The 16,429-nt window shown below is 39.1% G+C and overlaps 1 protein-coding gene, 1 long non-coding RNA gene and 1 pseudogene across 5 annotated transcripts in view; all 3 read right to left on the reverse strand.

The window, feature by feature from the left end:
• Window positions 1-782: 782 nt before the first annotated feature.
• Window positions 783-4,423, reverse strand: LOC145507091 (uncharacterized). Its single transcript, XR_014054553.1, has 3 exons — window positions 4,352-4,423; window positions 1,997-2,167; window positions 783-1,289 (listed from the first exon to the last, which is right to left on the reverse strand). It is a non-coding gene; the product is annotated as an uncharacterized LOC145507091 (long non-coding RNA).
• LOC145507086 (cytochrome c oxidase subunit 7A2, mitochondrial pseudogene) lies at window positions 2,741-3,257 on the reverse strand (annotated as a pseudogene).
• Window positions 4,424-5,087: 664 nt separating the features above from the next.
• Window positions 5,088-16,429, reverse strand: part of CHML (CHM like Rab escort protein) — a 61,240-nt gene continuing 49,898 nt past the window's right edge. The window contains exons 1-2 of one of the 4 annotated variants that reach the window (XM_081492905.1): window positions 15,905-16,219; window positions 5,088-11,767 (exon numbers count right to left, since the gene is read on the reverse strand). In XM_081492905.1, the coding sequence (XP_081349031.1) occupies window positions 9,485-11,440 (1,956 nt within the window). In that variant the 5' untranslated portion in view covers window positions 11,441-11,767; window positions 15,905-16,219 and the 3' untranslated portion in view covers window positions 5,088-9,484. Of the gene's footprint in view, window positions 11,773-15,904; window positions 16,220-16,429 lie in introns of those variants that run through there. The other 3 variants (XM_081492903.1, XM_081492906.1, XM_081492904.1) reach the window with 3 other exon arrangements.

Genomic DNA, 16,429 nt, shown 5'->3' on the forward strand with positions numbered 1-16,429 from the left:
CGTAGATTATTGAAATGTTCCCTATTTTTAAGTAGCTTTATTCACTCACATAGGTTTATCCTAAAACTAATTACCTGTGCTAACAATACAAAGATCCAGGACTATGGTTTTTGATACATTTTCCCAGACTGTTCCCAGTGGTGCTCTGTTCCTTGGTTTGAAACTAGAAGAAAAGAGGTGCTGGAACCTGCTAGTTGGCATTCCATTTTGCAAAATTTTTTTGCATGCCTGTGAAGTGCAAGACATTGTAGGGAATACAGAGGTACAATACACACAGACTTTGTTTTAAAAGAGATTACGGTCTCATGACAAACTATTTCCAGTGCCGTTCTCTGGTTTTTCCTTTTAATAAACACCTGGTTTATACTTGTTTCAGCAACAGAGAGCATTGCAAATAATGGTATGTAGTCATAAAATAGAATTGTCAAAGGAACAAAAGGACATACAACTCTTTTTAATACTTCACTTAAATCATTTTAGGAACTTAACAACTACATTAATTAGCTAAAAACAAAATCTCCTGCTCTTCCTCAGCAGTCCATTCCCCCAAATTTTTTCATTACTGAAATTTAGTCTTCCATCCATAAATTTATTTAGTCTTCCAACCATATGGATGGTTTATTTAGTACAAAGTCTTTGTACAAATCAATTAAATTTAAACACATATAATGAAATTATAATGAAGTAAAATTAATACTTCCCCATACTGATTCATAATATTTCTGTTCTTATTTTTATATGTATGAGATTGTAGACTTAAAAAAATATCCACAACCTAAAAGTTGAGAGTTATGTTTTATTTGGTGAGAATTTTTAGGACTTTAAGCCTGGCAGACAGCATCTCAAGCAACCCTGAGAGAACTGCTCCAAGGATACAAGGGGAGGAGCCAGGTTACATGGAAGTTTTGCAATAAAGAGCAGGTAGTCAGGAACAGCAAGTAATTATTGTTAAAGAAAACCAGATATCCCAAGTAGTGGGATTTAGTACTTTCCTATGTGTGGGAAGATACAAGAGTCTGGACTCACTGAAATAATTCCTTTGATAGGCACCTCAGCTCTCTGGGGCCAGTATCTTGTTTTCACACCCTGAGCTTCCTCAGGGCTCACGAAGGGGAGTTATTGCAGTCTGATGGCTGTCAGAGGGCAGGTATTCTTTCTTTCCTGAGTTCCCTCAGGGCTCACCAGCTCTCCATACGTGACAGCTGGCATTCCTGGTCACAACATCCTTGTTTACTGATATGGCAGGAAATATTCCATTTCTCAAGATGAATGAAAGAACAAGTAAAAGTCTGAAACAAACAGAAATGGGATGCTCAAGGGTGTTAATTTTATGACCTATAATCAAAAGAATTGACATAAACCCCACTGCACGTGTATCCCCTAGGATTCCTGTTTCTTTAAAACTGTAAGATGCCTAAATATGTATTTCCTTCTGACTGAATTACAAACACGTATTTACCTTCATACTACACTTTGTCAACCTTGCAACTTCAAATCCAAAGTCATGTCTTTTCCTCTGATATCTATCCCTTTATTCATGTACTAAGGGTTAAAAACATATATAACAAGCAAATGTCAAAATTATAGGATATCAACAGAAACAAGTAAAAATACTATATTATAGAAATGAAGCTCTTGACATAAAAACCAGGATAAACAGTTTGCTTTGATTTCAGGTGTGAGCTTAAACTCCCTTCTCCTTCCAGTTCTAGTTGACCCAGTTTAATTACACAAACTGTAATTTATAAGATGATTTATTTGTTGAAAAATAAATGTACTCTAAAATTCTAGAAACAACCACTTTTAAAATAGTGATGTGCTGTGCATTTTTACATGCAATAAATAACCATCTTGAGATAAAGGCAAAGCAGAAGCTACATCTCAATTCTAATTAATGGATCTGAATATTTACTAGGAGAGAGTCCAGGCAAGTCAAGTCACTTAATTCTTCCAAGTCTTATCTATAAAACGGATATAAATATCTGTCCTATCTTACCTTACACAGTTGTCCTGAGGTTCATATAAAAAATGTAATTATTAGGAGAAAATATCCTACAAATGCTGTAGCAGAACTGTTAATACTCATTTTGGAGTCAAATTCTTTCAGTGGAATCACTCCTTATCTTTGTTCATGCCTTACAGAAAGCTGGAGGTATTGTGCCCCCTGCTGTTGAAATGTGAATATACATATACTGAAGTCAAGTCGTGTCGGACTCTCTGCGACCCCATGAAGTGTAGCCTACCAGGCTCCTCTGTCCATTGGATTTTCCAGGCAAGGGTACTGGAGTAGGTTGCTATTTCCTTCTCCAGGGGATCTTCCCAAACCAGGGATCAAACCCAGGTCTCCCGCATTGCAGGCAGACGCTTAACCATCTGAGCCACCAGGGAAGCCCTTGGTTGAGCCCTCCTTCCCTAAGCCACCAGGGAAGCCCAGGGAAACCATATGCATATGGTTGTTGACTAGAAGAGTAAGAACAGTACTGGAAACAATGCCTCTTTATCAGAGTAAAAATACTGAGATAAAAATGTTTAAATCTTCAAAGAGGAAGCAACTACCCTAATGCAATAAAACCAGGACTTCCAAATTTCCTGCCAAGGTAGGTAAAACTAATCCTAATCAGATTTTTTTTTGGTTTTGAAACTTTATGATCTGCTTCTCTCATTTTGTTTTGTTTTTTTTCATGGTAAAGACTGCTTTATTGGTGGCAGCTAGTACAAGTCAATAAATATTGATCCCCAAACAACTCAGTTATGTATCAGATTACTGGTCCACAGAGAGCTGAATGAACTGAACAAACTGATGGCTGGAGGATAAACTGAAGTCAATCCTGCTTCTTGGGAAATGGAGCCACAGCCAGTTCATACATGGCATATGCCGTTCCACCAACTGTAAGAATCATGGTGGCTCTATACTGGAAGGCATCAGCTATCCCACCCTTCAGATGCACTGGAATTCCATATCCTCCTGAAACAGATTTTGTTTCTCTGGAAACTTATTTTCAAACTGCCTGCGTGAAGCAGTACTTATGGTCCTCTTAGTAATCTGATGGAGAGCCAGAAGATTCCGTAGCATCTTGGCCCAGTTACTGCCTACCAATGGCGACAACTTGCTTCTCTCATTTTGATTTCTTTGTACTTCTACTCCCTGAACTCTGAACACTTTGGGCTTCTGGGACCCAAACCAATCTTTTATACCGTCTCTTCCCTCCATTCCCCAGGCAGGCCAGAAAGCTTCTGATTAATGGCAGAAACTTCTTAATTAATTGAATGTTAGCTGAAAAAGATTTCAGAAAGTATTAACTGATCTACCTTTTATTAAGCTACTTGTTTCCAACTGCACAATAAAAGATTTTGGTACCCCCGGTACATGCCTCACAAATCACATTTTTGTTTTTCCTTTTCTACTGAGGAGGAGGGAGAGAGGGGAGGTGGTTATAATGGGGAGTATGATTGATAGAAAAATTAAGATAAAATAAAACATACATCCTCTAATGGATTGGTACTCAGCTACAGAGAATCTGTCATTTATTTTCCTATTTCTAATCCCTAGAACAATGCAAGTTCATAATCCACAATTGAGGTTCACACTGGTTTGTTGAATTAAATCACCTTGATTTGGATTTCTTAGATTGATAAAAAAGTCTACCAGCATCCTCAGTACCCTGAGATCTGTCCCTAGCACCAGTCTCACTGAAAACACTCCTCAGGCCCAGGCTTGGCCACTACTCCTGACTTAAAAAATATTTACAACCTAAAAATTGAGAGTTATGATTTATTCAGCAAGACTTTTCAGGACTTCAAGCCTGTGTGACAGCATCTCAAGTAACGCTGATAGAACTGCTCTGAGGAGGCGAGGGGAGGAGCCAGGTTGTATAGAAGCTTTGTAACAAAGAGCAGGTAGCATGAACATCAAAAGATTATTGCTAATTAAAGAAAACCAGATATGCTAGGTTAAGGAATTTAGTGCTTTTCTATGTGTGGGAAGATGCAAGAGTCTGGGCTCATTGCTATCCATGGCAGTAGCCTGTTTCCACAGAGAAGGCAATGGCACCCCACTCCAGTACTCTTGCCTGGAAACTCCCATGGATGGAGGAGCCTGGTAGGCTGCAGTCCATGGGGTCGCTAAGAGTCCGACACGACTGAGCGACTTCACTTTCACTTTTCACTTTCGTGCATTGGAGAAGGCAATGGCAACCCACTCCGGTGTTCTTGCCTGGAGAATCCCAAGGACGGCGGAGTCTGGTGGGCTGCCATCTTTGGGGTCGCACAGAGTCGGACACGACTGAAGCGACTTAGCAGCAGCAGCAGCAGCCTGTTTCCACATCCTGAGCTTCCTTCCCTCGGGGCTCACCATAGGGATTGGTATGGTCTGATGGCTGCTGTTCTCCTTCCTAAGTGCCCATGGGGCTCACCAGCTCACATTGGAGGACTACAATCACTAACTGTGACATCCTTGTTTACTGATATGGTAGGAAATATTTCATTTCTCACTGCCAGTCCAAACCCAACTTTCATTCCCCTGGCCTCCAAGACTCCAAAATGAAGTTTGTTCTTGGATTTGGGGTGATACTTTTAAGTAGTGTGAGGCTTCCCTTGTGGTTCAGCTGGTTAAGAATCCATCTGCAATGTGGAAGACCTGGGTTTGATTCCTGGGTTGGGAAGATCCAGAGAAGGGAAAAGAGAAGGGAACGCTACCCACTCCAGTATTCTGGCCTGGAGAATTCCATGGATTGTACAGTCCATGTGGTCACAAAGGGTCAGACACAACTGAGGAACTTTCACACACTTTAATTAGTATACAATGGCTTCATGCTGATGTCCTGGGATGTATTAATATCATTTCTATTATTTCCACCTCTGGTTCTGAGGTTCCCATTGGGGGGGAAAAAAAAAGTCTATCTATAGTCATAGTATACCTTAATGCTGGGCAACTGAGAAAAGATATAAAAGACATAAAATCCATCTTGACCACAAGAGTTGGAAAACTTTCTGTCCATGCTTTTGAAGATTATCTTTTGACACTAACATTTAAATATATTTTTTTAACTTAAAGGAGAATTTTAGAAGTTTCCAAGAAATCAATAATATTGTCTCCAATTCAGTAAACCATTTTATAAATTAATCTTTTATTTTTTATTTCACACATCAATATTTTATAGAAAACAAGAGCCTCTTAATGTTAAACTCTAATTACAATGTTTTATTCTGATCTTTCCAAAGTAGAGACCTCAATTTTTACACAGTCAGTAAATACAATAACTTAACACTTTCGAGGCTCATTTAAACATTTCCCATACAGTTTTACATATATCAATACTATTAATGGCTATATAACAGTCTATGAAAGCAATAGCAATACATGAAAATTTACTTATCCAGTTCCCAATTACTGGGCTCTTTTAAAAATTCAAATGAATGCACTCACTAGAAATATCTTTATACAAATAGCCTTTTTTTCTCCTAAAATATTTTCCCGGGCATATGCTACTCAGAGTGAGTTAAATCTATCAAAAGACAGACTGGTTATAGGGTTCTTATTACATTTTTCTAAATAGTTCTTCAAACAACTAATATAATAATGCTACTGGTATAAGGATACATGCAATTAAAATTTTTTTTCATGAACTACGTCAAAGTTGCTTAGTTTGCATTTTTAATATTAGGAAATCTGAATATCATTCCAAAAATTGACTTCTATTGTTATCTTCTTGTTTGAACTTAATTCTTTCATAAATTTGCCTAGTATGCCTTATGGATTTGCATTCACTTTTTAAAAAATAGAGTACTTTATCCTTGTATAATGCAGGTAGGTTTTACCCCATCTCTTGAAATGCAAGAATCCCTTTTTCCTCTGAGTCAAAAAGACATATTTTTGCTTATTTGCCTAAATTATCATAATTGTCAAATTATATAAATCATCCATTCATCCATGTTAAGTGGAAGTGTAGTAAATTTACATACTAACTTCACCTTATTGCCAGTTCTTTGGACATAATTTCATTTACATTAATCCTCACAATAATTCTGAAAACATTATTTCTACTTTATAGATGATGAAATGAAAAGTAGGCAAGATTTTCCCATGATTATACAACTGTAAGTAGTAAAGTGAGGACTACAATTTTGATTTTCAGATTTCCTATTTACTTCTCTTTCATTATAATAGGATGTAGTTCCTTCAATCTGCTTCTATATAAGCATCTTTCTTAATTTATCCCAACATAGTTGTGTAACTTTCTTTAAATGGCTTGCATATACTAATACCCAAACACTTTAAATTGCAGCTTATCATTGTTAGAATCTAGAAATAAGATTAATTTTTAAACGTTATATATCCTGCAGTTTTCTGAATTAGTCTTCTATGTTTATGATACTACAGGTTTCACTAGTTTAAAAGCCATATTAATAGAAAATATTTGTGCTTTCCTTATCTTTCTCATTTACATATGCTTAGTAAGCATTTATTACAATGATGAGTTTTCTTCAACTGTATATAAAAAATAGTGCCAAGATTATTTAATTTCTGGTTGAGAATTGTTTTTTATTTTTCCCTAATAGGAATGATATAAGTTCTTGGTTTTAATAATTACTTATCACAATGAGAAACAAACAAAGTCATTAACAGAGATAAATATTTTTATTAATATTTTTAAAGTTACCTGTAGTTAATACTTCAGATTTTTACTACTTTGTTCTGTTGATATTGATTTAATGGTTATTCTATTGAACACTAACCACATAATTCTGAGTGACAGTAAATAACCATTTTTCATTTGTTAATATTTTGCATTTGTTCAGATGAGACCCTTTTCAAAATGTTTTCCTCCTAGTACTGAGGCCATATTAACTTCAAAATGCAAGTGTTAGTATATCATCTTCCTGATACATAGATATTATTTATTCTTTGAACATTTGAAAAAGTTCACCAATAAGCCCATAAGAGTAAAATGGGTTTGTCAGAAAATTATACTAGGTTGGGACTTCCCTAGTGATCCAGTGGTTAAGACTTTGCCTTTCAATGCAGGAGGTGTGAGTTCAATTTCTGGTTGGAGAGCTAAGATCCCACTCACATGCGTCACAGCCAAAAAACCAACCAAAAAATAAAAAGGAAGCAATATTGTAACAAATTCAGCAAGGCTTTAAAAAAATGGTCCACATCAAAAAATAAATCTTTAAAAAAAAAAAAAGAATGAAAAGAAAATTATACTTGCCTCTAATTTTTAAAATGCTTTTCTTTGGTAATAATTTTTTATTTCCAATTTATTCGTATTCAAGTAGGAAAGTAATAAATTCATTTCTTAGTTTTTAAAACCCTTATTTTATCTAATCTAACATTTTCCTGTGTCTATTACTGTGGTTCTATCATCTTTTGCAACATCACATTGATATTCTCAAATTCTTATGAATAAAAATATTACTCATATTGAAATTAAAATATTTTCAATAGGTCTGGATTACCTTCACTTCCATTTAACATCTCAAATTCTTTTACATTTTCATAACTAATTATGAGGTCTATTTCAGACATATCAGTTGTTTCGATAAGTATAAGCCTAGAAGCCAACCAATAACAGATTTGCTAGATTCAAAATACATATATTAATATCATGACTTCTCTACTTCAATAAGTTGAAATTTACTTAAATTGTTCTTGTTTCATTTTCCTCACATACAGAAGAGCAACAAAAGTCTATTTAGAGCATATTTTGGCCTAGTAACATGTTACTTTTTATAACATCATAATGAAAATATAAATTAAAAAGAATAATTGTGTTAAAGCTTAGACAAATTCTACTTCAGTGAGATCCATAGCTCTAAGTTACATTTATTTTTAATTAATCTTTACTTTCATATTTCTCTGACTCAGTAATAAGCTGAGACGTCTGCCTACTTTGCTTCACTAGCAATGCGGGACTGCTTCTCATGAGCCAGTAATCTTTTCTTTCTCCTTCAGTACCTACACACTTCTAACAGTTAGCATTAGTTGAAAGATTTTGAAATGAAAGCCTGGATTTCAATGTTGGCTGTGCCACAAACCAGACTCAGAGTGAATTACTGTCTTGATTTCCTTTCTGAAAATGTATTATCTGCCTCACAGTTGTTGAGAAACTATAATGAAAGAGTACAATAAGTGCGTAGCACATAGTAAATGCTCTGTTCCAGGGCAAAAAATTGTAATTAAAGGGCTTACTTCCTATAGGATTATTATTCTCTGTCTGAGGAATGGAAATGGTGACTTAGGAAGGAAGTTTACTTCTTCTGACAGTTCCACAAGCTTGCCCTGCTAGAATACAAGCAGCTTTATAACTTCTGGTGGTTCTGGAAAAAAATGTTTCTATCCTCTAGATAACAGCTAAGAGGCAGGAGCTGATTATGAAGGCGTTCACCTTGTTACTTGCTGGGACACAACCAAAGGGACATAGTAAAGTTTCCTCTGATTTACTCCTAACAACTGTAGTGTTACTAATTAAAGTGGTGGGGCCAACAAAATGGTATACTTCACTTTCACTGAGAAATCTTGGGGAATGTACTCACAGATGGATTTTTAAAACCATCTGTAATCCCAGATTAGAAATGCTTCACTCAGTTTCTCCTTAGCAATTTCAGAACAGGCATTCTGAAATATCTTTTCCTGGAGCAGTTCATTTTTTCTTTAGCCTGAATTACTTAGAAGTTCTTTTCTTTCAGGTGCCAGAGCAGTGCTCTGCAGAAATTTTCTAAAATATCGAACCAGAACTAATCTTTCCCCCTAGATTTTCTTTGGACCAAACTGCCCAAGAATGAGCTTTGCAACTACTAACTGAACTCCCTCTTTCCAATGTATAAGACTGGGGTGACATCCCTGCCTCATTGATTACAAGGGTCAAGCAGGAGAATTAAACTGTAAGATGCATTCTAAACATCACCTTCACAAATAAAAGATCATGCAAAACTATTTTTCCAACAATTACAAACATATTTTATCATATTGGCACTTGCATTAGTTGCTATTGCTGCCACCATATCTATATGTTTATATTATAAACAAAAGACCCACTTAATTTCCTCTGTGTGTGTTTCACTACTCACAGGTGGTGGCAACTGTAATAGCTGTAAAAATAATTAAAATATTCCTTAGATATCACTGTTCTGTAGACAATAATAAAATTTAAAGATAATCAGCAGATATAATATCATCTTCCTTTAAGCATCATTGCTAATATGGAACTCTCACATATATACCCAGTACTAAAATAAAGCTAATTCTGGGTCATGGAGCCCATTCTGAAACAAAAACAAGTCCAATAACCAATAAATCAGTTATTGATAGCTTAACAAAGGCATCCAATGACTGAAAGTCACAAAGAGAATTATAGACAACATCTGCTTGGCATTCATCATATAACCACATCTAATTACTCATACAGGAAACTGTCCTTTAAATGAGAATATTCTGATGCCAGGACAAAGGCCCAAAGTAGCATTTCCAGTTTGTTTTTTTTTTCTAATGTTGAAGGTGCTTCCCTGAACTTTCTAGGTTTTTGCTTCCCTCAGAGGATTCTAGTTTGGCCACTGTTATATTATTGGTTCCAAGAGGCTCTGCTGGCTTATCATCACCGTCAAAGATAATGTCTTCTGGATTTGGAGGTGGGGGGCAGAATTCTTCACTTGGAAAGATCTCGTGGAAGAGTGTTTCAGCTTGCTTGACAGCATGCTCACTTCCGAGGCCACAGTCGGGCCCAGTGCAGACATAAACGTTGGAAGGCAAGCCATTATATGAGCTTCGGCTGACTCCCGAGGAATCTCTCATGTTAAAATAAAGAGCCCACAAGAGTCCTGGCTTTGGAAGCTCTTCCTTGTCTGCTTCTGTCTCAGAATACGGGGTGAATAATTTCTTCACCACTGATTCTAAGTCTTCTCTTGCTGTTTTGGAAGATGAACAGGTCAGATGTACCAGGTAGGTGTCTTTCATGCACGTCATGGTTGAAGAACACAATTCAGTGATTCGGACAGCATGTGCTCCCGGTTCCACCGGAGGTACTATCAAAATGGAAATCTGCTGATCTGAATCTGTCTTTAGGACAGACTGATCCGTAATGAGCACTGCCCTGGAGATCTGCTTGTATTGTACACTTAAGCATGTTTCCTCAGACAGGTAACTATCCTCCACAATGAAATATTTAGCATTTATCCTTTGACCAAGGTGATCTATAATTGCTTTACATCTTCCAGATTCTCTGTCAACTACAAGGCATTGTACTTTATGGCGAAGACAATATATTCCACCGAAAACTGCACACATCCTGCAGAAACACTGGGGAATTTCGCCTTGGCCGTATAAGGGAAATAAAAAGGGAGTGTTGCCAAACCGTCCAAGACACTGAAGAAAGTTTTTTGTTGCTTTAAGGCCGTCTACTGTAGTGCAAGATGATTCTGACGTCATGGCAATCGAGTGAAGTATAAAATGTTGGAGGCTGGGGGTTAATTTTTTGGTTTTCAAGTACTCTGAAAATGAGCATTGTGTGAAAGCTTGGTATTCCTCAGGATGTTGTTCATAATCTAAACAAAATGTAAGAAATTTCATTAGCATCCTCTTTTCAACCATAGTGAGCTCTTTGCTATTAAAGACATCTGCTCTGGAACAAGGCACCTGCTCTACTTTTCCTTCTCGAAATGCAAGAATCCTAGTGACATTTTTAAATTCCGCATAACGACTAACACTTGATTTGATTAACAGATCAATTAACAGTCCTTGAGAATAAAGCAGCTTCGATGACAGATCAATATTAAACCTCCTGCCTTCTTTAACTATTTGAGAGTAAGTAATCTTCTTTCTCTTTGGTGGCACACTGTTGTTTTCCAATACAGGTTTGATTTCATCTCTAGGGCCATCTGAAACTGTGTGGTTACAAGTATTATACCCACAATATTCTTCTTTCACAGAAGTTTCTGCTGCATCAGTTATTTCTTCATTGTTTTTTGGAGTGTCTTGTGTAGGCACTTCATAGCTAGCAACTTGTGATGAGTGTGTTTCCTCAGACAAGCATGCAGAATCCAGAGGTTTTATGAGGGTGCTAGATGCTACGTAAGAAGGATTTTTCTGCAGAGCATCAAGCTCTTCAATATTGCCATCCATGCCCTGACTGGTATAACAAAAAACTTCAGCGTGTTGAATGGTTTCATCCTTCTTGCGAAGAGGGATGGCTTCTTCTGTCTCATGGATCATGTCTTGCCATGCAGCAGGGCTTTCTTCCCCAGTGTCACTGTTTTGCCGATGTTCCTTCAACCAGGACAGCAACCCTGGAAAGCTGAAACTAGCCCAGTTTCCCCCATAGTAACTTCTCAAATCAAGATGCAGAACCCTTTGACCACTTCTGGAACATGCAGCGGCAAGAATGGATTCAGGCAGACCTGTCCCCATCACTATCACATCGAACTCTGTTGGGAGACTGTTGGCCATCCTGGAAAAGTGTCTGGTGACAACTTCTAATGAAGAAAATGTGTATGAATCTGGGCTGAGGGTTCAGAGAGGGTGTGAATACGCTGTAGTAAAATCTCTCCTTGTGATATTCCAGATCATCCCAGAGATACTGAAGTTGCAGGTTCCAGGTATTCAACTGCTACCCTTTTTTAGTATTATTTTCTTATAGGTCAGTAGCATAAAACCATGATAAAGTACATCTAATCATATCTGAGAATAATAAAACAAGTATATGGTGTTCATTTCTGCATTTCATCTTAGCAGTGAATGTCAAAATGTATCACACATGCATCTGTGACTGGAATTCTGTTCTGAAAGGAGAAAATTCAAGAAAGAAAACAATTATAAACAATACTAAGAGAATAATAATTTCAAGTATCGATAATTATAATCCTATGGAGCGTGACTTGATATCAGGACATAAGATTCTACTAAAGCAAGTCGTTACATGCTTTCTCACTCGTTTTCTAACTTCTTAAAAATAAGCAAAAGATATAGACTTCTCCAAGTCAGGCAATTCAAAAATGAAGAATGGATATAACAACATCCCACAAAAATATAGAATTAGCGTAATACAATTCTATAACTTTTGGTTTTAAGTATTTGAATAAATGGTACCCAAGTAGGAGACTGAATTGCAAGTAACGTGGCTCCACTGTGTTTATGGAAACATACTATATACTATGTGCACGCTGCTGTGATTATGCATATTTCTGTGGCCCATACAGTCTGTGGATGCTTCTAAGACAAATGAATAGAAGACTTTCTCATGTCCCACCCACCTTTAGGTTCTTATGGGAACAACATGAGACTATTTCAATTGAATGGGCCACTGCTATAATCAGAAAAGGGTTAACTCAATAAAATAACTAGCATATTAAAATGTTTAGGTATAAAAGAATCAGTCTACTGAAAATGCAGTTGTAAGAAATCCTTATATAAATGTGCATATGCACAGGTGTGTTTTTTAGGCGTAAGTTAAAAAGGAAAAGTCCTGGGTCCATATGTTAAAACACTGCAATATAAAATAACATCTACTTCATTGGAAAGACTGATGCTAAAACTGAAGCTCCAATACTTGGGCCACCTGATATGAAGAGCTGACTCATTGGAAAAGATCTTGATGCTGGGAAAGATTAAGGGCAGGAGAAGGGGACGACAGAGGATGAGATGGTTGGATGGTATCATTGACTTAGTGGACATGAGTTTGAGCAAACTCTGGGAAATAGCGAAGGACAGAGAAGCCTGGCATGCTGCAGTCCATGGGGTCACAAGGAGTCGGACACAACTGAGAGACTGAAGTACAGCTTCTAAAACCCATGTCAACAGAGGGTGATGTGCATTTTGTGAGACCCTAGCTCTGAGACTGAATCTCTTCATCCCAAGATCAAGGTCTGTCTAAACATCCTCTGCCAAGATTAGCATGTTTGCTGTTCTTATTTTTGAAGGGGTAGAAGGTGGTAGTAAAGAAAGTCTCTCCTGTTAATCTGTAGCATCATTCTGGTTGTATTCCATGTGCAGAACACCTGCATGGTGGTAGGTGTGGCCAGAGGTGCAATAGTCAAAGGGCTGAAAGGCATACTCACCTGGAAGTTCTTAGGTTGAAGTATTACACACACCACATGCTTGATGGCCTTTCTATCACTCATCATTGCACAGTAAGGGAGTTTCTTGAGCTGATTTTTCCTACTACTACACTTACTGAAACCTAGATCAGTGCATACTGGCCTGCCTAGTCTGAGATGACTAATTATCCTGGATACCGATATAACAAGCCATTCAATTGGAACTTAAAGTGACTAATTCACGGAATTGACAGTTCAGTTTAAATGAGATGGCAATCTTCACAGTCTTGTCTGGTCAAAGCCTCTGCCTCAAGAATATTAGGGATTCCACTTGCTTTTAGCATTCCCTAAGAAACCAGGAATTGAGCACAGAATGAAGTGGTTGCCTGGCCTACTCATATATATATGTGAATTACTTATTCTGCTTTCTTCCTGCAGGGTGTGGAGAGGAAGACAGAACCCATGAGGGTATGTGAAGAAGCGTAACCATAGTATGTACCTATTTTTGGCTTAGAAGGGGATATAGTAGAGGGTTGGGAGTAAGAGAGAGGATATAAGCCATAAGTGCTGAAACCAGCCACCTCCTAACCTACAGGTATCAAGGAATTCTCATAATACAAGGCAGGACAGGACAACCTTAAAGAACATTTAGCTCAATTACCCTGTAACCCCAGGTAAGAGAACTGATGGCTGGAGAGATTAAGTGACTGGGAGAGTCCACATGATGGGTTAGCCAAAGGACTGAGTGGGACCCATGCTCACACCATCAGGCCAGTGGTCTTTCCACTTGACAGAGCAGCCTCTCTAGAAGCCTCTGAAGTAAGCAGTCACTTTTGATATTTTAGAATGTCCTGCGCTTCACTACTCCAGGGTTAGTTAGTTCTTGCTTAGGGCTAACAGTGAGGAAAGCACCCTCCCTCTCTTTATCTTTAACTCTTATCTAGAAGCACAATGTTTGGAATTTACTCCAGAATCCGCCTATCAATGCAGGAGACACAGGTTCCATCCCTGGGTTGAGAAGAGCCCCTGGGGAAGAAAGTGGCAACACACTCCAGTATTCTAGCCTGGGAAATCCCATAGACAGAGAAGCCTGGTGGGCTACAGTCCACGGGTCGCAAAAGAGTCGAACACGACTTAGCAATTAAACAACAAAAATGTTTTCAGCTCTATCATAATCCACTATTGACCTGTCTCCCAGGGCTTGAACAAGACTCAGAACGTTCTGTCCCAGAGTTTTCACCTCTAACTTAAAAGCAGGTTAAAGTCTTTGTCGAAAGCACTAACTAAATGCCTAGAAAAAGAGAGTAGTGGTCAGGCAAAATACTGTGTGGTGAACATTTCTAGCAGTCTTAGAAAATCCTTTCAGATTGGGGTGGGAATGGAGCAGGGATGATGAGGGAGGAAGAGGATGGAAGAGAAAAGGAGATACAGTAGGGTGAGGCCACAAGAGAGAAGGGATGAGGAAGAAAGCAAATGTTGGTACTAATAAAAAACTCGACATACCCCTGTTTCCGAACTCCCAGGCACTGAGTTAGAATAGAAACTGAATTTCCCAGCACAGAAAATGAACTTCTTGAAGATAAGAACTTTAAGTGCTTATTGGGGAAGGGGTAGGTAGTAGTAGAATATTAGAATCATTGAGACAATCAAATAAAATTATGATTTCTATGACATTTTCTTGTGTCCTTCAACATATAAAAAAGGAATAATAACAAATATCCGGGTTTGTCATCACATAGAAGGTTGGTGAATAAAAAAATACTCTTGATAATGCTACAAAGATTTTATTCTTGTAAACTTGCCAAGATAAAAGCAGTAATGAATTATCAATGAATTTCAGGATTTTTTTTTTAAAGGAAATTTACCTGAGAAATATACATTTTTATTTCAAACTTTTGTACAAATGAAATTACTGGAGCACATACAAAATGATAATTTCTTTTCCAAGCTTAGAAAATAATGTCTTCAATGAAACGCTGGGTGGTTCATCCTTCAAAATGTCAAGTGTCAGTGAGACTTAAATCTTGCATCTGGGTTAAGAGTATTGTATTATCAGGTTCTACTTTAATGAAACCTACTGGTGGCACAGCTAATTATATGTTCATTTTCAGTTGGGATTCTCTCATCCATTTGCAATCTCACCTGACACTTTCGTGTGCTGGAAACTATAAGGAAGAAAACACAGAAATAATAGCTAACAGGATACATGCCAATGTGCATTCTGAGGACCTGAATAAAACTATCTCACTTCTTAGGAAGCAGTCAAAGGTTTACAACTGCTAATGGGCAAATTTTTAAAAAGAATTTACACATCGAGACTATGTTAGGTTTCTACCTCTCATTTTAGGAAATTAATATAGGAATTAGATCTCATCACCCTCTCCAACTTTCACAAATCAATCACTTTTTTCCTTGAATCTCTTAACTCCACGGCCCTTAATTTCTTTCCTCAAAATGTATAAGCCATTGTCTCGTGCCCTGTTGAATTAAATGAGGAGACAGAAAGCAGAGAAGTAGATGAGCAGGAGAGCGACCAGAGATGGGGTATGGAGGAACTGGGGCCACCGGAGAGCAGGGGCTGCAGACAGGCTGGGGTTTGGGTGGGCGTGGGGCCTGGTGAGCGCAGAGAAAGAGGGAGGTGAGCGAGGCAGGAGGACGAGGCCAGCGGGGGAGGAGGAGAGGTGCGCAGAGGGGGTGAGATGGGGGGAAGGTGAGGTCACGAGGGAAAAGTCGGGGCTGGGGTGGAGGAGAGGTCAGAGGAATAGAGGTCAGTGGGGAGGTGAAGTCAGGGGAACCCCGCCGCGAGGCTGAGGTCCCCAAGCGGGAGGGGGCGGAGCCGGGAGCAGGAGCGAGAGGGAGGTCCACCCCGACCACTCACCTCACAGACTGTTGCTGAAGCCCACTCGCCGATCGTGGTGCCCCCCACCCTGCTGCCCCTCAGGGGGAACGCGAAAGCCAGCGCAGCCTGGAGGATGGACGGTAGCAGATTGCCGAGGCTGACGTGGAGCAGGAGGAGGCGGGCGGGGCTGCGGACCGCGGCAACTTGAGGTAGATGACGAGCAAGCAGGTTGCTGCCCACGTCCGGAAGCCCCACGGAGCCGAGCAAAAGCACCATGCGCTCGCAGGTGCCCTGGCTGACAGGCGGAGTGAGGCTTGACTACTCCGCCCTTCCGGCTGCCGCCGCCGCGCCTCCCCGCTAGCACGACAGGCGCCGGCGCACTCGGTTCTGGGAGGGGCGCAGGGCGCCCCGAGGCACTCGATGGTATTAGATGCGGCTCCGGGCCTTTTCCCCGCCCCCGGCGCGCCTCATAACCCCGCCCCTTCCCGCCACTGTAGCCCCGCCCCGACTCGCCTTGTAGCCCCGCCCATTCCGGGGCACGTCCTAATCCCGCCCCCTGTCGCA

Source organism: Giraffa tippelskirchi, chromosome 5 (assembly GCF_054371585.1).
Source record: "Giraffa tippelskirchi isolate mGirTip1 chromosome 5, T2T-mGirTip1v1.2.pri, whole genome shotgun sequence".
Taxonomy (NCBI): domain Eukaryota; kingdom Metazoa; phylum Chordata; class Mammalia; order Artiodactyla; family Giraffidae; genus Giraffa; species Giraffa tippelskirchi.